This window comes from Manis pentadactyla, chromosome 8, assembly GCF_030020395.1.
Source record: "Manis pentadactyla isolate mManPen7 chromosome 8, mManPen7.hap1, whole genome shotgun sequence".
Classification (NCBI taxonomy): domain Eukaryota; kingdom Metazoa; phylum Chordata; class Mammalia; order Pholidota; family Manidae; genus Manis; species Manis pentadactyla.
The window spans coordinates 109,114,356-109,136,196 of NC_080026.1; the positions used below are offsets into that span (position 1 = coordinate 109,114,356).

Below are 21,841 nucleotides of genomic sequence, written 5' to 3' on the forward strand. Positions count from 1 at the left end.
TAATGCCGTGTACTAGGTAGCTAGTAGCTTGTGCTTTTTTCACCTACCAATCAGTCACCTCTAACTTTAACATTTATCATCATAATCAGACCTGGAGAAAAAATTTTTTTTAGCCAGTACCAAAAGCTATGGGGTGCTGCTTCTTCACCATCATAGAGAATATGCTTTTTAATTATCTTTTCCCAGTAGTTGGAATTGATGTCTACTGGCTGGAGAGAAGGACCTGCCATGCCCAGCATGGGCTACATTGAGCTTATCCAGATGGGAACCAAATCCTTAGCCATATCTAATCCTTGGGTTCACAAGCTGAGCTAACTAGAGAGCCCCTGTAGCTGCTACTGGCTTCTTAGCTATTCAAGAAGACAGCTAATGGACTCTGCTATGCATGTATGTTGCTTCATATATGTTGAACATCTGAATCCTAGTATCACTTGCCATTTATAGTAGAAAGGTTCATTCCCCAAGTTCTAACATGCTCCCCATAGACTGATGGTCTTGGTGGAATATAAATAAATTAGGCTTTTGAACAGTGATTGAGGTTCCTAACACTTTAGTTTCTCCAGACTAAAGAATGCCAAGGTGAAAATCTGAAATTTTGGTTCTGTCTGGAATTTGGTGGTTGGTATTCTGTTAACATTCCTCATCTAGTTACAAGTCGTGCCAGCCACCAGTCTTCCCATGTCCTTCCCTTTCAACTCAGAGGTATAACAGCACAACTCTTGTACAGCCTTTTTCAAGAATGAGAACTGGCTGCATCTATCAAATGTGTGATGTGGGCAGCAGGACTGAGACCAGAGCTGGTGGCTCGCTGCCTGGCCTGCTTTTTCTGGCCCTCTTGGAAACTGGATCCAGCAAGAGCTGTGGTTAACCTCTCAGCCTGAATCTAGTCATCAGTCACCACGTGCTCCCCCACTAGCTGCACATGCTTTCACAGACTGTTAGCTGTATGTGCAACTATAAGGCTGTTACTGTTTGGGAGATGGTTGCTGGATCCAACAGGAAACCGGTCCTTCCCTTGTTTACCTAAACTGCCATGCCAAACTATAATGTTCCCTCTGCCTAATGAAGAAGATGAAGGACTTGAGAAGAGAGAAGGGGGAGAAGAGGGAAAGAAGCACTTTGTATCATGGTGTCTACCCCAGAGCATGTCCCTTTTCACTCCCTAAGGAAGGGGTAGCTGTCGCCTTGTGGGCAGGGGAGGACTGCTGTATATCTGCCCCGACTACCATTCATTTTGGCTTTGCAGACTGTTAACAAAAGCTTGCATTTCTTACACTTTTCCTTCCTGCCTCCCACCTTTTATTCCTTAATCTTTCCAACCCATGTTTCAGCACTAAGTCTGGGAAAGGAATTGGGAAGCAGACTATAGGCCAGTATCTGATCAGAGAAATGGAGTGGAACTGTGGTGAGTCATCTGTGTGCCCCACACATCCTAGTCACCAGCTCAGTGGGAGTGTGAATAGGGGTGGAGTTAGTGCACTGGGACCTGCAAAGACTCACAGCCAGTTCAGTCTTTGTGGCAGGCCGTAGGGAGCCACTTTATTGGCATTAGGGTGTCACACCTATAAGATCATCTCTTAAGTGTATCTAAGTGGAGAGAAGACAGGATCATGTCCAAGATGGCCATGGGCTTTTATACCACCTGAGCAAGAGCACTACAGTCACATGGAGCAGGGATGGTGGCCTTTCCTAGGTTTAGTCCTTAACTAAATTGAATATTACCCCTTCGGGCTTCTCCATAGTCTCCTGTGCCATACTCTACTGAATCTGTCATCTAACTCTTACATAAATGAGTGGCTTGTTTGACATTCTTTCCAATGCAAAAATTTATTAAATGCTAAGTTCACTCCAGAAACTTGGCTAAGACCTGAAATTTAGGCTGGCCCTGAGACACAGTGATCTTGAGGGAGATTGCGTTGCCTGCCAAGTTTTTGGCATATATTTTTTCCTTGGCAGAGGCCTTTGCAAGGGCTGAGGCCCACATTACCCCAGCAGTCTTTCTGCTTGGCCTTCTCTTGCTACTCTCCAGGAAGGTCCTATCTGGCCACTTCTGCAAATCTTGCCTCTTCTCAAGCACTCAGTAACTGGTGGTGTTGACCCATTAGGAAATAAGGGGATGCCAGAGGCCTAACCTTCCAGGGACATTAGTAATAACACTCATATGTGCAGTAGGATAAAGGTAAGGTAAGGGCACTAAAGAACATACTCTTAGAGAATATGCCAGGTGAGTTCTTAATGAGCACAAATCAAGCAAGGGACTGAATTTCACCACCTTCTTTGCCAGCTGTGATTTGACACAAGTTGTGTTGTTCTGAGCTCCTAGGAGAGAGCTAACACCACCCTCTGTGTATTTTTGTCCCCTACTCTTCTAAAACATTTGCAAAGCACCATTTAGATGGGGTTTGGGCCATAATCCATCCCTAGGGAATCAATTGCTTCTGAACCAGAAACTCTGGAGCAAGAGCCAGGAAAGACAGGGTCCCTTATGGAATAAGTGCTCGGCTGAATGAAGTCTGGAGGCCAGAGCCTACAGACCCAAGGCCCTTAGGACAGAGGCCCAGAGCCAGCCCAGGGGAACAGTAACATCCTGGGTTGGTGATCTTGCCGTCAGAAGGCTTCCTGAGCAGGCTCTTGGTGCCCCTTGGCACTGGCCCCTTCCCTTCTGAGTTCGGGCTCTGGAGGGCATGGCTCCAGTAAGCTGAGGTATCTGGTGTGTGGCAGCAGCTGGAAGTGTGCAGGATGGCTTCAGATGAGGTTGTTCCTGAGACGCTGCTCCTGCTCCAGCGAGAGCTCTGCATTAGCTCGGTATGAATCCCCTGGGGACCAAAGGAGAACAAGTAAGTAGCCAGGAGGTAGACGAACCCTACCAGAGTCTCATCCCTTCCCAGACAGCTTCACACAGATACACTCTGCCCAGCTCAGCCTTTGCGTCAAGTATCACCAATCCATTCTGTAGAAATAGACCCTGATAGACGTGTCGTTTCAGGGACATAGTGAAGAACAGGCTGTTGAGTGGGAAGGGTTGTGCTGGTTGTTTTTTGCCCCCTCCCCTCCCCCAGATGCATTCTCTATCCTTTATTCTCTCTGTGCCTTGAAAAACTGGCCCCTAGAGATTGCCTCACCCTGGCTCCCTCCTCTGGTTTCTAGTTGATTTAAGTCAGTGGGAAGCAACAGCAGGAGGAGAGAGGTCAGGGTTGTTTTTCCCGTTCCTGCATGATGGTGTCCCGGAGCTCCAGCTCTGGCTGGGTTCTCCCTCCTCCACACCTCTAGCTTACACCTGGCTCCAGGACACCCTTTCCCTCTTCAAGCCTAAAGGCAGTAACAATTTTCCATGCTTGCTTACCCCTTATTTCCATAGACCTACTCACACTTCTCTAAATAGTAGTTTCATTAAATAACTTCACACTCTAAGCTGAGTGTGCCCTCTGATTTTTGCAGAGACCCTGGCGGGGACCAGAACTGCATTGTTTGTCTTCCTTCCTCTGTGCCCTGGACCTTGCAGCTGGCCATAAGCATCACGGAGGATCTGTCTCCACATGTGCAGCCTTGGGTTCCCATTCCTGATTCTCTCATGTTCTGTCTCATTTCATAATGGCAGCGGAGTCTACTCTGTCACATAATTTGAAATCCTTAAACGATTTCTTCTTCCTCTTCTCATTGTCTTCCATCTGTTGCCAGAGTTATCTTTTGAAAACCTAAATCTGATCTTTTCACCCCCTTGACTGAAATTTGACAATGGTTCTCAGAAACCCACAGAATAAAACCCATTTTCATAGTAAGAGCTGTCATAACCCTCCCTGCAAAGAACTTCACTGGGTTTGAAATGCATAGCCCCACTTTACAAAAGAATAAGCTTCTGCAGTTGAGATTTTCCTCACTGTCTTATAGCTAAAAAGTGGTGGAATTGAATGTGGAACCCAATGAAGCCTTCTGAAGCCAATCCTATGCTCTTTCTCCTACTCTCCTTCTGACTTCTGCCCCTCCTTTGAAGCCCAGTTCAAATATCACTTCCTCTGGGAAACTATTGGCTGGCCTCCAGGTCGTTGCTTTCTCTTCATGCTGGCTCAGCATTAGTTAATACTGGTTTGGTTTATTGGAGTTTTCCATTTGCGTGTCTGCTGACCATAATTGACAGTGAGCTCACATTTTACTCTTCTTTGTGTTCCTCACATTTTACTCCATTACATCTGGCACAGTGTTCAATACAGAAATAGGTCTAACACTAGGTGTGGACTGAATGAACCAATTTGCCTCATCTCACCCCAAATATGCAAAGTGGGGGTGTGAACACACAAATCCCATAGCAAATACAGCATCTTAGAACTTAAAGATAGAAGGGCTGCTACCTTTCTTTACAGACACGTAGGTCACCCCCTCCTTATGCTGCCCCCACTGGAGTGTTTGCTTCTTCCTTAAGCTTGCAAATGTATTGAGTCCTGTTCTCCATGGTCCCCTTTTTATAGCAGTGATCATAGCTGGAAATAGCAATACAGATATAGAGGACTTCCACTTTTGCTTATAAGGCAGCCAACTTAGGATGGAGGCAACTAAAAAAGACCATATTAAAAGGAGGGGAAATAACAGGACTGGAAAAGGGAAATCCTGACTTGACTTAAGGTAACAGGAAAGAGTCCAGGGCAGAAGGGAGGCTGAGTTTTACAAACCAGATGGACAGTCCAAACAGTCTCAAGGACCAAGAGGGATGCAGAAGTAGTAATGGGTGAGGCTGATGGCCTAACCATTGTTCTAGAAGTCTACTTGTGGAGATACCAAAGGAAATGAATCTCCCATCCCCAGCCTTTTGCACACACATTCAGGTTGCACGTGGGGGTGAGTTGAGAGCCTGTGCTGAGCTGGTCCTACAGTAGCTCACAGTTACCTGTGTGGCAGTTGTGTAGCCAGACCCGGTGCCCATCATACTTGCAGCGGCACCGCATCATGTTGTTAGAGAAATCTGACTCTGCCACCTCATATTTGGGGTTCACAGCCACCTGGAGTGAGAGAACAGGACAAATGAAAACAGGTGCTTTGGCTTCTTTGATAGTGGCTTGTAATCCTTTATATTTCAAGTAGTCTTACAAAGTGTGTTCTAGTCTTTGCTTCATTGATCCTTGGTCACCGCAGGAGGTAGGCATTGATGTCCCTATTTTTACCGATGCAGACTGAGAAATGACAGCTGAGGAGATTGCCCATTGTCCATTGAATCAGGATTCAAACCTATGTCCTCTGGATCCTGATTCAGTGGCCTTTCCCCTATAGCTTAGCTCCCTTAAGTGCCAGACCTGTCAAGAGACCCTGTTTATGAAACTGTCTCCTTCATTTGACCTCAGGGAAGCTTTTGGAGCATCTAGAAGAAATGGAGTTCCTCTGGGGAGTTCCCCAGACCCCTTACCTGGAAGATGTAATCCCCAGGGCCTACGTCTGTGATATCCACCCACTGGCAATCAATGTCATGCCGGTAGGTGTCCCAGCAGCCAACGGTCACTCCTTGTTCACCAAAGTTGGCGCATGCATAACGCCTCTGCAGTCCTGTAAGGAAGGGTACTGACAGTTACTGAGGCATGGAACAGGTACTCAGGACCAAGCACTCTGCTAGTCTTTCACATACTTCACCAGCTCTACCAGTGAAGTACAGTCAGATTAAGGTTCATTTAAGTAACTTGCCAGAGTATCAGAGCCAGAATTCTCACTAACCACGAGTCCAGCACTGTAGCAAACCCATCTGTGACAGAAATGATTTCTTTGGCTGCTCTAGTGGAAACCCCTGTTGGCCTAGAAAATGTGGTTGGAAGATTCCAGCCCTACTGTGCTGAAAGACTTGTCCATCCATCCATCCATCCAGTCCTGAAGAGCCAGTGTTCCCCATGCTATTCCTAAGAGCTAGGCACTATGGGTAGCAAATAGGAATCAGACAATCCGTGCCCTTAAAGAATTTAGCAGAGTGAGACAGGTCTGCAACTATTATCCAAAACTGAAAGAGGAAAGCATTTAACAGTGGTTAAAAGCGTGTTGGGAATGCAGAGGAAGCAGAGACCTTTCACCTAAGATTTCAGAAAGTAAGAAACAGATATTTTTGAATTGCCTTGAGGGCTGCCTGTTGCCAGGCCTGAGGCTTTTGAGCAGGGCAGAGGGGAACCTGACCCCAAAGGGGCTGAGGAATATGACACATATGCTGACAGGAAACCACATACCTGCAGGGCAGTTTGTGTCCTCTAGACAGAAGCTGGCTTTGTGCCCCTCAGCCACCTTGGAGCCATTGAGAGTGAGTAGGTCATAGTGGGTGAAGACCTCAATGCTGTGGTAGTGCCTGCAGAAGGGCAGAGTGGTCAGCCTCATGGCAATAGGAGAGGGTCCTCTGGAGGAGCTGGCAGGTAAGATTGAGGTACTGGGCCCCTCAGTACCAGAGAGGAACATTATAATGGTAGGGAGTGCCCTTCTCCCTCCCAAGCCCAAGATTAGTGTGACCCATGGCCGGCTTTCCTGGAATCCCTGCCGAGCAGCAAGACACCACTGTCACCTAGGGTTGCCCAAGATTAGTGTGACCCATGGCCGGCTTTCCTGGAATCCCTGCTGAGCAGCAAGACACCACTGTGACCTAGGGTCTTTACCCAGGGGAGGGCGTGGGAGAGAATAGCTCTGCCCTGGTAGCTTCCAGGAGACTGGTGCCTGGCTACCAGGCCTGACCTGGAGGTAGAAGGAGGTGACACGTCTAGGCACCAGCACAGGAGCTGAGCTGCTGAGAAGGGGTGCTTTCTTTGCTCTGGTCAGCCTGGCACCAAATTGCTACCATTGTTTCTATTCCAGTTTTAATGACACTTCTGTTCCTGCTACAGGGAAAGGTGCTTATTATCTCAGCAAGGCCAAGTCCCCAAATTGCTGCCCATTCCTCTCAGCGTTCCCCACCCACAGCTGTATCCTGAAGAGAAAACACCATTTTTCCATCCTTTGTCACAGGCATTGTGTCTCTCGTCTGGGCTGGGGACTCGTGACAGGAAAGGGTGCTCACTGTCCCCCTTTGAGTACGAGCACTCATGCTCTTCTCTGGGAGCCTTGCTTTGCTGTTATAGGAACTAGCGAGCTTCTTTCTGCAGAGCCAGCATCCTGGATGGGATATCTATTTTGGGTCTCTAGGAGTCCCCACTTTACCTGGCTTTCAAAGACAAGGCCTAAGATCCAACCTAGAAAAATTGCCCAACATCATCCCAACAAACACCAGCTCTGCAGGCTATGACTGCTGTGTTGGGCATTGCTGGGGGAAATGGATCCCATGGGCACCATGAACACGGTAACAGGTGAGGAGCGATGGAGAGGCACGTTGACACTCCTGGATCCCTACTGCCTCCCCGAGGCAAGGCCTGTAAGGCATATAGGAAGGAAGGCTCTCACCCAGAGTGCACACGCCTCTCAGGTAAGGCCAGACTGCTTTGGTCCCTGGCCCCTACTTTTTGACCCTCTAGAGCCAAGGCACGAACAGGCACTACCTGTGGCACTGGTGCCAAATCCAGCTGTGGCGTCCTGTCTTGGGACGAAAGTCGGCCCGGCCCAGGTTGTGGATCTGCGAGGAGAAGCGCAAGAGGCGCCGGTGTCCATAGGGCCAGTCCATGCGGTCAGCAGACTGGGAGAGGCAGTTTTCCTCATGGGCACAGTACAGCTGGCTGAGTGGGCGGTCCTCCAAGTAGGCTGTGTCCTGCACTAGCTGGGCATTCATCACGAGGTCCGGGGCACCTGGGGCCGCAGAAGGCACAGCGGGGATGCAAAAGGTGGGAAGGCAGCCGGTTTTGCTTGCTGGCTGAGGACAGGCTTGCCTCCAAACTAAGCGCTTTTGGAGGAGATGTGAGTTCTGTTAACAAAGGAACCGTCTATCGCCTTAACGCAGGAGGCAGCCACAGTATCACGGTTAAGTTTGCTGGCTTTGGGTTCATGTCTAGTCTTAATTTCTGACTACTCCATTTACCAGCTCTGTGACTTGCTTTTTTGTCTCTCATTTTCCTTATCTGTTAGATGGGGATGATAATAATATAACAAATACCTGTAACATGCTTAGATCACTGTCTGACCCATGGTAAGCATGCGATTGAGGAAAACTAGTATTTTGTAAAATGCTTCTCAGCCTGTGCCTTTTGTAGCCTAGCTGACATAATCCTGCAGGAAGCTCATCTGGTATCCTACTTGGTTACTCAGCTCAGTCACTCCCTTTCTGGGGGCCTCAGTCCCTTCAGTGTAAGGGCAGAGGAGACAGGGCTGGGAGGGAGAGTGGGAGGACTTCATCTCGCAGCCTGCTCTTGAGCTGTGCTGTTCTGGTCCATTCTGCCACAGTTCCTCCAAAGTTAGCAGGCTCTAACTTTGGCTCATCTTGGTAATCTGATTGCTACCGTGGGCACTCATACTAGGGCATTCTGTGCGTTCTGAGGCATCTGGACATTTTTGGGGGCTTCTTGGTGTACAGAAATCCCAGCTGTGAAGACTGTGTCTGACAGGCTGCTCAGTGCTTCTCCTGTCCCCTTCCTGTCACAGGGGCTCTGACCCTCCCCAGAGGCTACATGCCTCTTTGCTCTCCTTTACATGTCAGCACAGAAATGTGGAGAAACAGCTTTTGCCATGTAACATCAAGAGAGAAAAGTCCAGTCTCAATGTTTGTTTGTGCAAAAACAGCGCTACCATTTAGATTTTTGACAGAAGCCTCACATGGGTGAGCCTGTGGGCTGATGATGGTGCAAGGGGAACACTGGCTTATTTCAGTGGGCAGGCACTGCAGTGGGGAGCAGAAGTTTGACTGGTTTGCTCTGTGAGGCCTGTACTATCACCAAACGCTCTCAACATTCCTGTGGTATATTTTGGAGAGAAGCAGGTGTGCCCACTGACAAACCCTAGAGTTGCTGTGTTCCTGAAGGAGAGCCTTCAGAGAGAAGGAGAAGAAGGGAGGGTAAAGGAAGAAATGAGAAAAGTCAGAGGAGAAACAGGGATGGCCACAGAGGTGGCAGGTCAGCTGTCTGTGCTCAGCAGTTGTCAAGTGTCAAATATATTCAGGAGGAGAGCTGCCACTCCAGGTAGTAGGACAGGGAAGGGGACAAGGTTCCCAGGAAGGGGAGAATGCAGGGAGCCGGTCCCTGCATGCTGTGTGTGAGCCTTGGTGCTGGGAAGGCCCACTCTGGTGCCCCATCGCCCTGCAGGGGAAAGTGTGTTTTCAAGCTCAGCAGTGCCCGCTGTTCTTCCAAGGGGCCCTGGACAGGGAGGAAGCCCTGAAGCTTGCTGACTTCTGACAAAGGTAAGGATAGCTTAGCACTGAAGCTGGGCTGGGAAGGTCAAGTGGCACTAGGGTTGGTGCCAGCCTGCAGCCTTTGGACTGGATATTGTTATCTTGGCATGGACCTGGCTGGCAGATGTCAAGGATTCTGGGTGCCTGAGGCAGACCAATGCCTCCAAATGGTCCTGTCCTGAAGCCTTTTGAATCCTGCAGCTCAGGAGACACACAGTGGAGCCTTAAGGCCCCACATGCTCCTCACTGTATGTACCCTCTGCAACAGCTTTCCAACTCTTCTCTTACTGCAAACTGCAATAAGAAATACATTTTATGTTGTGTAGTACACAATATTTATGTGTGTACATAGTACACACGTACACAGTTCCATGAAAAACATACTGCCCTTACTACATGTAACACAATGTTTTCTATCCTCTTTCATTTTTTTTAACTATTAGTCATGACCAGAAAATTGACACTGTTGCCTAGTCTTGTGTTTTCACCTATTGTGTGTTTTAATTCTCACAGTAACTCCATGAGACAGGCAGGGCAGGGCTTGGATCCCTGTGACACGTCACCTGTGACAGGTGACTTGGCTGCACAGCTGGTGAATGGCAAAGATGGTGCTCCAAGTCCAGCCCCGCACCCTGCCCCCTACCCTGCCAGCTTGAGCTGGGGCCAGCACTCGGGGCCCTCTCTGAGGACAGGAGGGGTTGGCTTGCCAAACTGGGGGAGCCCAGGCCTGCCTGTCTGCTAGTCCCATGGGCCCTCCTCCCATTACTCACTGTCTGTGCAGGAGACTCCGGCTGAAAAGCGCCCTGTACCGTGGGGGCAGTGCACTGGCCCATGCCTTTGACACTGCTGCAGGGCCAGCTCTGTGCCTGAGCAGTGCACCCCGCTCATCACCACTTCTCCGGCCCCCGGCGTCCCCTGCCAGTACCAGGTGTCCTAAGAAACCAAGCAGCATCACCCTGTCAGGGCTGAGAGGCGATCTGGCGTCATCCATCTCCTCTGACTCCCATCTGAGCCTAGGACCCCATCGGATGACCCCCACTGGGCCGTGCCCAGCCTGGGACTAAACGTCTACAGTGATAGGACAGTCCGTGCTACTTTGGACCCCTCTAATACTCGGAATTTCTTCCATGTATTGAAGCAGAAATCCAGCGCCTGAAGCTCCTACCACTGGCCGCACTCCCATCCTTCTCCCACAGGGCAGCCCTTAGCTACTGTTCCTTCCTGCCCACGCTGGTGGCCTGTCGCATTTCCCAGCTGTTCTTCATACAGCCTCAGGTGGTTGGTTATGCTCAGGGTGGGGCTCCATTCTCTAGGTGAGGTAGCTCAATGCTGCCCCACAGGCCCAGGGGAAGAGGTTTCTCCATTGCAGGCATGCCCATGGCCTCTTGATTTTGTTTCCTTGATATCTTGAGTCTATCCACATACTTCTCTCAGGACTACCACTAGTCTGATCTGAGCCAGCATTGTTTCTCAGCTGCACTACTGCAGTAGTGTGTTTACCTCTATTCACATTAATCTCCACCCCAACTGTTTGCCAAACAGCAAGGAAGAAATCTTTTAAATTCGGCAGTGCAGGCTTTGAATGGTCTGGCCCTGCCTCCTGCCCCCTCCTTCCCCCCACCCCATCTCCCCCCTTTACCCCCTCGACCCCTCGCCCCATGCTTCACACTGCTCACCCTTGATAGCCACAGTCCAACCCAGGTCGCTGGTTTCCTCAACTTTCTCTGAGTCAAGCTTCCTCTGGCCACAGGCCCTGTGTGCCAGCTGTTTACTCCTCCCCCACCTCATCTGGCTAACTTCCATTTGTCTTTCCTATACACGCAATTGTGTGCCTATTGTGTGAATGTGTTAGGAATGCCTGCCTCCCTCACTTTTCTGACTTTTCAAGAGGCAGGAACTATGTCATCTTCACCACCATGCCCCCGGCACCCGCATTGTATTGCCCTGTAGTTTCACTAGTTCTTAACTGTTGAACAAATGAATGAAAAGTTAGCAACTTTAGCACAGTACGTTTTGGAGCAAGACAGGGACCTACCTTGACTGCGTGACTGGCAAACCCCAGGCCAAGCTGTTGGCAGGCCACCATGGCTTCCGTGAGCCCCCAGTGGTCACTGCACACGGCGCCCCAGCGTCGGACCCCGTTCACCTCCACCTGCACCTCCACCACGCCCTCCTGAGGGCTGCGCCCACCAGCCAAGCGCACCTGCAATGGCAAGAGGTGTGTGAGGAGCAGGGCAGCCTTAGGAGGGGAGAGCTCAGGACTGCCGGCCTGGAGGCCTGCCAGGCCAGCTCACTGTGCCGCCCGGGACATGACACTCCCCTTCTCTGGGTTTGTCTCCTTCGTAACTGGAGGACATTCTCCTAAATAGTCTCTAATGTCTCTGCCCACTAGAGAAATCTAACTCCAAGTGCCTTCACCCGGGGCTCCTGCTCTGGCACTTGCCCTCCTCCTACCTGAAATCCCACCATTAATGATGACTTGTCAATTGCAAAGGGGCTTTCATGTCTATCATCCCTTCACAGTGACCCTATGAGACAGTTAACCCCATTTTACAAAAGAGAGAATCAATATCAGAGACACGAGCAACTTGCCCGCAGTCTATGTTAGCATGAAATTGAACTCTGACCACCCCACCAAGCCTCTCCAGTGCCATTCCCCAGTGCTGACAGCCTCGCAGCCCTCTGCCCTAGGCACGTTCTTTCTTAACTTCACAGGAGACCTGACGGGGAGTGGTAGGAGAGTGCGGCCACCTGAAGAGTCCCCACTGCCTTCTGACATCTCTGAAGCCCAGACCCTGGCCCTGAGGGGATGTGGGCCAGGCCAGGGGAGACTCAGAGGAGAAGCCTTTCCAGGCTGCAAAGGGAGGTCAACCCGGGCCCCAGGCAGAAGAACTAGCTGCCTCTCCTGAACCCTTCCCCAATGGCTCCACGTGGCTTCCCCATGCCCCACCCTGAGGCCACACCTGGATCCGAGCTCACCTGATTCTGGAAGCCCATGTTAGGGATGTTGCACCTGACGGCAGCATCATTCTCATGCTGACAGCCATTCTGTGACCCTTCCAGGGAAGGGCAATCACCAAGCGTCTGCTCATATCCCTTGCAGCGCACCTCGCTCAGGTGGATGGGCCCCAGCCCTGGGGCAGGGGGGCGAGAGGTGCTGTGTGAGGCTCCTTCTTGGTGACCCCACGCCTGTGGCTTCCCCTCCACAGAGGCGGAGAGCGTTCTGTCCTGGGCCATGGCACCAGGCTCACCAAGGGATGGGCCAGGGGCACATCCGGGCCCTCCCACCCCTCCCACCCCACTCCCAACCTCCTCACTCACCTTGACCCAGCTGGGCCCCAAAAAGGGCCTCCCGAGCAGAGCCGAAGCCAAGCTGACGACACACGACGCTGGCGGAGATGAGGTTCCACCTGCGGTCACAGACCGTTCCCCACTGGTGGTTCATGAGCACTTCCACCCGGCCCTCGCCCACCTGGGCCCCAGAGCGCAGGCGCACCCTTGGCTCCTGCTGGGAGAAAACTGGCTTTAGGGAGGGCAGAGGAAGAGGCAGTGGGCGGGCAGGAGCTGAGCCACTGCAGGAACCCAGGCAGGGCCCCCTTGGAGCTGGGCAGAGCCAACGCCCTGGAGTTCCAGTTCCACCTCTGACTGCCCGTAGCTACGGCCTCGAAGAAGCTCTTTTCTCAAGCTCTCTCTCTCTTCAGTGGCAGAGCACCACCACGGTAATGACAGAGGTAACAAGTTCCAGCTAACGAAGGAGCCTTTGGACTTGGGATCCCTGGGCTTGACAACCTTCCACCTAATCTCCAGGCAAGTCCCTTCCCCTTGCCCAGCCTTGCCTTCTTCTTTGTCCTGTGGGGTTGAATTAGATGGGTGCTTCCCAAAGGGATCTGTGAAATTATTTTAGAGATGTGCAGGGACATGGTATTAATTAAACTGACTCACACAGTGGGGAAGTTATTTCCGTTTTAATTCTCTTCCACTCCGTCCTATCTTATCAAGACCATCCCACCGTGGTGCTGTCACGTCTGTAGCACCTCCCCAGCACTTGCTCACTGTTTTTTATAACAAAGGGTCAGGCTGAGGCTCAATACTCTAGGGACCCACGACCCCACAGGATGTACCTACATCGTAATTACTGTTTTTGTGGTTACCTTCTATTCATGGCCCATGATGTCAACTTCCTTTTATGGTAGGGTTATAAAAAGGTCCTTCTAAATAAATTCTAAGGTCCCACCATTCTGTGCTCGCTCTCCTCCTCCCAGGCTGCACTGATGCCTCCTTGATAGGGGTCATTTGTTCCTCCTCTCCTTCCTGTCCTGGGCAGTCCCTCCCCACCACGCAGGGTGCTACTGGGGATGCCAGGGCTGTGCTTCCCATCTGGGTGCAGGCCTCGTGGGACCCACCTCTGCCTGAGACTCCTTATGCCTGGGCTTCACCTTTGGAGGGCGGAAGCGGGGCCCTGCCACGCAGCTGACCACAGCATGCATGCCACCTGGACAGGCCGGCCGCACCTTGCCCCGTGCTGGTGCCACCTGCACCTGGCAATTGGCCATGTGGGGCTCTGTCCCCTGGCAGTTGACCCGGTGAATCCAAAAGGAATTCTTCTGTGTCAAACTCTTCAGCCTGGAGGACAAGGGAGACAGAGTAGGGGAAGGGTTGAGGAAAGCATTCCCGACTTGGGAATGTCAAAGCAATGGGGACGAGAGGGCAGTCCTTCACGCCACGCCCTTGGCACCCTCCCGAGGGTGCCACTCCTCACCTGGACTTGGGATCCTTTATCTTCAAATCCCAGACGTTCCTGGGTGGGAGAAAACAGGTGGGGAGAGAAGATGGTGCAGAAGACCCCGTCACTGGCTCCCCCTAGTTTTTAGTTTGCACCAGAATTCAGTTTGTAGAGTTGCTCACAAATCTTATTTCAGTGCTGAGCTTCTCAGCAGCCCTGAGAGGGTAGTCACCTCATGGATAACAATCATCACCATTTCATAGGAAAGTAAAAAAGCAGGGCCTAGCAAGGCCCACTGACAAGTCCCAAACTGGGGTCTCTTCTGCACTGGGCTGATTGTGGGGTGGGTTCTTTGAGCTCGGCCTCTCCCCAGTCCAGATGAAGGGGATGCCTCTAGGGAGCGCCCCCAGAGAAGGAACCCAGGGGAAAGGCTGCTGGAGACTGCTTCCCCAGAGGCTGTAATCAGGGCTGCCCTCCTCATGGGCGGAAGGCAAGCCAGCCAGGTTCAGATGTGCAATTACCAGGCGGTAGAGGATCCGGGCCCCACGTCCTATCCTCCCCAAGGAGGGAGCCACGTGGCTGGTGTTTGAGACCAGAGTCGTCTTAAGTCAGAGATGCAGGGCAAAGCAGGTACAGCTGACTGGAGGTGGGCAAGGGCAGGGATTCAGATGTCCAGCGGGAGAGCTCTCCCTTGACGAGAACGGGATAGATTTGCTGACACAGAACTGGTAGAGCTCTGAGGGGTCATCCTTCACTGGCTGATGCAATCTCGTGACCGTTCAGTCACATTTCTGACAATATTTTTATGTTTCCCTCCCAAATGCTGCCCCACCCACCCTTGTTTACATACAACCCAGTCAGCACTTGGCTTGGATCATAACTGAAGGAATTCACTGGGACAGAGTTGAGAAAATTCCCTGCAGATGGATAATTGCCCAGATGCCCTGCAAGGCCCCACAGCTAGTCACTGGCAGAGCTGAGATCAGAACTCAGCTTGTCTGTCCTTGAGGGCACCACTGCGGTAGCTTCAAAAAAGTCTAGTCTTCAAATTAGGACACAGCTTTACATTTAATTGTTTTTATTTTGAGAGTATTCTTTCTTACATTCAATTCTTTTTATATGATTGGCAAACACAGTATTTATTTCCTATTTCTAAGTATTTCCCAGGGTCTCCAAGTTCATCCTCATTTTCCTCTTAATTATTCTGAGAGACCCGTAATCCAGAAATCCAGACACATTCCTCAGTTTGGCCTCTTTCCTTCCTAATGCCAACACCCACTGAACGTCCTGCCATAGACATCAACCCCTACCAATCTGTTGAGCTCCCCGAGGTCCCACATGTCGCACATCCACCCACCACATAGGCATACACTCCCATGTACACAGATATGTGCACGCACAGGACACTCACCTACCACACACCATACACAGGCACATACTCGAGTACACTCGGAGATGCACACGCACGCTCAGACACTGCCTCCCCCTTGGCCCTCTGTCCAGCTCCCTCCTACCTGTAGTAGTGGTTGTTGACAGGCAGCTCACTGGGGAAGCCCAGCATCCCGCACACCACCCTGCTGTTGTTCCTGGTCCAGCCTTGGTCACACACCTGCCGCCAGTGGCCCTCGTACCTCACCTCCACGGCCCCCTCAGTCACCAGGCTCTGCCGCTTGGCGCTGGCAAGAATGGGCTTGAGCCGCACCTCCTCCAGTCGCCGGCCCTGCGGGGTGCACAGTTAGTAGGAGTCCTGCCCCTGCTGAGCTCACTGCAGGTCTTCACGTGGGAGAGCCAGGGCTCAGGGCACTTGAGATCACCCCGACCAGCCCCCTCATTGGACAGGCTGGGAAACTGAGGCCCAGAGAGGGGAAGTGTTTGTCAAAGGCCACATGACAAGTACAAGGCAGAACCTTAGTTTGTTTAGGATCCTTTCCTCAACTCAGAACAAAGCCGGTCTGTGACCTCCCTGGGATCAGGATGGGAGTCCTTGGAGTTGGGAAGGCTTCTACCAGGCCTTCATCATGCCACCCTAGGGAGAGCTGGGGATGGGCATAGGTCAGCTGCTTGAGATCACCAGCAGGATCCTGTGGCCTCTGAGACTCTTGCCCTATCCCTGGGGTGACTTAGACCATACAGAGCCCCCAACCCTATCCTGCTGCCCTCAGTGGGCCAGGGCCAGCTGTCCTCAGTCTGAGGCTGCCTGGCAGTGGTGGGTAGGAGCCAGGACCTGCCCTGCCTACTCCTGTTGTTTGGCTTGGTCTGTTTTTAGCTCAGGGTTGTTTGTGCTGGGAAGAGGCAGCAATTGTGGCCAGGCCTTGTGGGCAAGGCAGCCCCTTGCCCCCTGCTGCCTGCCTTATGGGGAGCAGCTTCAGTGATTCTCGGCAGGCCCAGCCTCTGATTTCCTGGTCTTCCCTGCTCCTAGCTGGGGCCCTCTGTCCATACTTGCTCCAACCCACCAAAAGAAGATAAGGCCCAGGGATGCTTCACAGCCCACACTCTGCTTCCTGTCCCCTCCCTCTTCCTCCAGGCTTGTCACCCAGGAGGCTGTCTTCTGAGCCACCCCTCCGCCCAGGCCAGGACCTGAAGAGCCTCCTTACCTGGGGCTCAAGGGCATTGGAGACTCTTTCAGAAATATAGCCACGATGGCGCTGGGGGTTGCACACCACCCCAACATCCTCTGAATGGCTGCAGTCACTGACACCCCAGCCATTAGACCCGCACTGTTCCAGGGAGCTCTCTGTGCCCACACAGCGCACATTGTCCAGCCAGATGGGTCCTGTGAGAGAGGGGATTGGTGATGCTCTGGGTTGGGTGATGCTCAGGGATGGGTACAGAGAGACAAGTCATAGGCTCTGCCTCCTGGATAGGACCCCACAGTTATCAACTTTCTTCTTCTAAACCCTGAGTAGAAAGTGGGGAGTGTGGTTTTCCTGGGATCTTGGTATCTACAACATGCCTAATGCCACCTTTTGGCATCAGGTCCTGTAGAATCTGTTTTTGGAAAATACCAGGTAGGTCTAGTAATTAGATCTACTTGTTCACCTATTAAGCAATCCATTCATCCAACAGCATTCACTCAACATTTGTTGAGCACCTACTGTGTGCGAGTCACTATGTTCAAGGAACTTAGAGATGAGTGATGGTGATGGTAGTGATGGTGGGGATGGTGGAGGCCTCACTGCAGACAAGAATGGGAGGGTTGGAGCAGGGGTCATTTGCAGCTGGGGTACTCAGGAAATGCATCATGGAGGAGGTCAGTTGATCTGGGTATTAAGGGATAGGCAGGAGCCTGCTATGATCTGTTGGTGTCTCAGTGAGCCCAGCCCGTGATAGAAGGCTGCTAGCATTTCCTTGTCATCCTTCTCTGTGTCATCCACCAGGCACTCACCCTCCCCTTGGCCATACTTGGCACTGTGGGCCCAGGTCAAGGCAGCCTCAAAGCCCAGCTGACGGCAGGCCACCGTGGCCTCCTGGAGAGCGAAGTCGTCATCACACACGGTACCCCACTGTCCCTGGTGCAGCACCTCCAGGCGGCCCTCCTCCGGTCTGCTTCCTGGGCCCACCAGCCGTAGCTTCATGGTTCCCAGGGACTGCAGTCTGCTGGGAGGAGCCTGGCCCAGCAGCAGGAACAGTAGGGGCAGGAGGAAGGTGGTAGGTGAGGGCCACATCATGGTGACTTCAGGGGCAGCTGGGGCCAAGGGACCTGGAGAATGAGTAAATGTGACAATGATCACCACCTCTACCTCTAACCTCAAGCCTCTTCTGCTGGCACACACAGGATGGCAGGGCCCCTCTGACTCTGTGTATATGTGTACGGTGGCATTAATGAGTCTGGGCTCTGAGATTAGTTGATTTGGTTCAAACCCACTATTGGCTATGTAACCTTGGGGAAGTTTCACTTGAACCTTATTGAGTCTCAAACTCCTCATCTGTAAAGTGGGGATAATAATCCTTGCCTCACAGTGTGTTTTGAGTGTTCACTAAAACACTGTATGTAAAACACTATATATAAACACTTGGCACAAGCCTACCACATGGTAAGTACTCCATTCATAGCTATTCTTGATTCACTCTTACATATAGGTAGAGGAGTAGCCTACCCTTTGAGTCATGGGGAGCCCCCAGGGATGGCCTCCAGTTTAGAATATCTACCCCATGCCATTGCCCTTGTCTACCTAGAACCTTGGCCACCTTCACCATAGGAGGCTCATGGAATGTTGGAGCATGTGAGGGGAGTCTAGGCTTCTACCACTTATTTACTGTGTGGCTTGTTCAAGTCTCTTAAACTCTCTGAGTTCTATTCTTTATTTCTGAAGTGAGGCAGTTGAACAAATTTTGTCTGATATCTTCTCCAGCTCAGATAGTCTATGATGATATCCTCACTGGTTCAACAAATAATTGTGGAATACTTGCTTCAGGCCAATTACTAGGCTAGGTGCTGAAACATAGGAGTGACGACATCAAATATTACTTCCTGCTCTCACGATGCTCACAGAAGAGGAATCAGGAAAGGCTTTCAGAGAGGGCCTTGTTGGATGAACAGGAGTTCTCCCAGGTGGGAAAAGGGACATTCCAGGTAGAGAGAACAAGATGGGTAAATGAGGAAAGAGGAAAAGAGGTAAGTTTGTGCAAGAGCAGAAAATGCCCAATCTTAATTCTGTACTGCAGTATTGGGAGCTTGGGGGGAAAGAGGTGGAGGGACAAGCTGGGGCCAGATGACCAAGGTCCTTGTATACCATGCAGAGGGGTTGCCTTCATCCTGCAGGAAGTGAGAGGCTGTAGGAGGACTTTAGGCAGTGACTGTACACCAGAGAGCAGGCTCCTGTCTCCAGGAGGCTGTAACCAGATGCTCTTTGGGCCCTTGGAGGGAATGAGGTTGGGGTCTGGTCCTCTCCCCTTAGCAGTCTTGGTCCTGGGCGCAGGGTCGGGGAGAAGCCTAAAGGAGAGAGTCTTAGCTGGCTAGAGCTGTCTGAGTGCCTGCAGCCACCAAGGCTGATGCTCCTCCACCCACAAGCCCTTCTGGTGATGGGGAGCTGAGGGTGACCATTACAAACAGCGGCTGTAGCAGGACGCCTGGCCTAGGCATCTCCCAGCTCCTCTTTGGATAAAAAGAAGGAACGGAGGTCACCACCTAACTCAACAGCAAGTCCTTCTTCGTGACATTCTCCAGCTTTGCTTCTTTCCCTCTGAGCCCAGGCTCTCTTCTCTCCCCTCCCAGAGACGTGGTGTTGCCTCCTCCTCATTCTCACCACTGAAGTTTCCTCCTACCCTGACCCCTCCTGCACTTCCTTCCCAGACTTAAATAAACGCTGTTCTCTTCTTGTCACTCCCTACTCAGGAGGCTGTGGGGGCTGTCACCATGAGTAGAGTGCGCTCAGCTGCTTGGGATGTCCCCATGCCCACCACTAAGGAGGGTGTGGACAGCTGGGGACTGAGCCAAACTAAAGTCTGTGGGTAGGGACCTTCCCCAGATGATGGGAGAGGATGGGGAGGACTGGGCTCAGGTGCATCCAGCTGTTAGGATCCAGTGGTCACACTGGGGGTCTGGCCTGAGAGATGAACCTCAGCCCCTGCCCCCAGGAGTCAGGACGCACCTCACCCTGCCACCAAGTTGTTCTGTGACTTCATTCAGGTGCCTTCCTCTCTCTGAGACCGTAAAATGAAAGGGTAGTACCAGGGGTCCCCCTATCTATGACATGCTGTGATGGGCCATGGGGTGGACTAGGCTTGTGGCTTGTGGCTGATGGTAGAGGTCTTATTAGAGGCTGTGGGCAGTCCCAGGACAACAGGCTCCCTCCCCTCCAAGGAGCCTCCCTGGAGGTTGGGGTGGCCTGCTGCTGCAGGACCCTGGGATCTGGCTCAGGGCAGCTCCTCTCCAGGAAAGCTGCCTAGGAGGTGGATGAGCACTAACAGGAACCAAGAGTCGCACAGACAGGGAGGCCCCTCTTGCTGGTCTTCCTGCCCACCACAGCTCCCTCTATTGCTTTTGCTCACACCAAACTTGTCCCCAGAAGTACCCTTCAATCCCCAGCCCCACCCTTCAATCCCCGGTCCCCTAGCCTTTGTGCTCACTGTTCCTTCTACTTGGAGTACCCTTACTTCTATCTCAGACTTAAATTCCTACCCATCTTCCAACACCCAGCTCAAATGCCACCACCTCCATTCAGCCCTCCCAGGTGCCACCTTCCTAGCATTGGTGATTTGCTTCCTGTGTGCACAACCAGTCTCTGCAGGGTCTCCATACAACTGCTCCCCCAGCACGGAGCCAGAGAAGAGAACCGGCTGAGAAGCCTCCCTTAGAGGATGACAAAGCCTCAAAAGTGGCAGTTCTTTTCCCAAGGGAAGGAGAAGGGAATGAGATTGGGGGGGTAAGGTTGAGAGGGAGGTTCATAATAGTATGATGTAATATTAAATATATATAATAATTATTATTATACATTACAATTTTTTTATTGAATATTTATCTCCATGTTACAGAGAAGCTAAATAACTTGCTCAGACAGGATTCAAACACAGGCAGCCTGGCTCCAGAAGCCAGGCTCTTAGCCATGAGAGAGATGATCATTGGAGGAGGTAGTGGGGAGGGGAGGTAAGGGGTGGGGAGGAAGGAAGAAGGAAGGGAGGCAGGGAGATGAATGAAACTCCACCCTGGTGCTGGGTGATTTATGGCCCAGCTGCAGTGTGAGGGCACTGGGGTAAGTGCCAGCAGAGAGTGCACCCAGTAACAGATCAGGATCCTGCCAGCTTGAAGCAGAGAGGCACCTGCTCCAGGTGCTGCCAGGGGATTCTGGCACTTGGCCTGACCTGGCCCTCAGGAGGGCTGAAAATTCCCAAGGGTATTCAGGAGACAGCATTGGGGGTGCTGTCCTGGCGGGCACCAGACTGGGGATCCCTTGAAGCCCCTTTCTGGCTCCTTGGGGATGGGGTGGGGCTTCCCCTCTCAGGCCTGAAACCCTTCCTGTGACCAGCGACTATGATGACCTGAAGAACTGCCAGCAAATGGACTCTGTGCTCTACCTGTCTGGACACAGGACATGTGGAGGTTGAATGTGGGCCCTCTACCCACCCTCCATCCTCCTCCTTCCCCCACCCACTTCCCAGCAAAATGGGTGGTTCTGGTCTGTCTAGTTGGAAAGCCTGGCCCATCCCACCTTTTTGTCCCCAAATCACATTTGAACCTACCTTGTCCCTTCCCTTGCTTCCTCCTTGGGTGAGAAGGCAGAGAAATGGTTATACTCAGCATGTTCACAAACAACACACGCAGACACGCTGAGGCCTGGGCGCACCACCCTGGCCAGGCGCAGGGCCAAGCTCCCCAATTTGGTTACTTCCATTAGAAAGCAGGTTGGCCAGCAACTGGGGTCTAGGCTAACTGTCCACAGGATCCCCATCTAACCCACCCCAAGCCTTCAGGAACCTTCAGAGGCTTGCAGACCCCCAGAGTCAGAAGTGGGACAGACAGACAGGACAGCAAGAGACAGACCCGGGCCAGGGTGAGGCGGGGGCTCACCAACTGGAGCGCAGGCAGTCGGGCTGGGGCCAGGGCGCCGGGCCGAGCAGCGCTACTTGGCCTCCTGGGGCGTCCGGGGCCCTTTTATCCGGCAGCGGCCCACTAGTGCCCCCCACCCCGCCGCCTGCGGAGGAGGCCCCGCAGGCCCCGCCCCCGGGCGGACCTGGGCCTGTGGGGAGCCCCGCCCCGCGGTCCCTGTAGCTGCGCCCCCCGTCCGACGAGGGCGTGGGCGGCCGGACGCCCGCACAGCCCGTGGTGTAGGTGTTCCCGCCGGCCGGGAGACCCCGGGGTCGCCAAATTGCTGAGGAGTTGGGGGCATGTTTGCCTCGGAGGAGACTGGCGCGCTGCAGCAGGA

At 52.4% G+C, this 21,841-nt stretch overlaps 1 protein-coding gene across 3 annotated transcripts; it reads right to left on the reverse strand.

Moving 5' to 3' along the window:
* Positions 1 to 460: 460 nt before the first annotated feature.
* LOXL4 (lysyl oxidase like 4) lies at positions 461 to 21,628 on the reverse strand. 3 transcript variants are annotated; one of them, XM_036886418.2, is made up of 15 exons: positions 21,487 to 21,628; positions 17,365 to 17,679; positions 16,574 to 16,752; positions 15,494 to 15,699; positions 14,016 to 14,054; positions 13,660 to 13,879; positions 12,578 to 12,761; positions 12,236 to 12,390; positions 11,292 to 11,459; positions 10,027 to 10,189; positions 7,482 to 7,725; positions 6,192 to 6,307; positions 5,393 to 5,529; positions 4,880 to 4,991; positions 461 to 2,816 (listed from the first exon to the last, which is right to left on the reverse strand). In XM_036886418.2, the coding sequence occupies exons 2-15, from the start codon at positions 17,645 to 17,647 to the stop codon at positions 2,746 to 2,748; spliced, it is 2,277 nt and encodes a 758-aa protein (XP_036742313.2). In that variant the 5' UTR covers positions 17,648 to 17,679; positions 21,487 to 21,628; the 3' UTR covers positions 461 to 2,745. The 3 variants fall into 3 exon arrangements, 2 of the variants coding, with proteins under 2 accessions (XP_036742313.2, XP_057362181.1); XM_057506198.1 differs by lacking the exon at positions 21,487 to 21,628 and adding an exon at positions 21,159 to 21,456; XR_008998981.1 differs by lacking the exons at positions 5,393 to 5,529; positions 21,487 to 21,628 and adding an exon at positions 21,159 to 21,458.
* Between the last annotated feature and the right edge of the window lie 213 nt (positions 21,629 to 21,841).

Coding starts and splice junctions, on each gene's coding strand:
- LOXL4 (XM_057506198.1), bottom strand. CDS start 21,219: ATGCTGAGTATAACCATTTCTCTGCCTTCTCACCCAAGGAGGAAGCAA. Junction 7,726..10,026: donor CGGAGTCTCCTGCACAGACA/GTGAGTAATGGG, acceptor CTGCGGCCCCAG/GTGCCCCGGACCTCGTGATG. Junction 5,530..6,191: donor GGACACAAACTGCCCTGCAG/GTATGTGGTTTC, acceptor CCTTCCTTACAG/GACTGCAGAGGCGTTATGCA.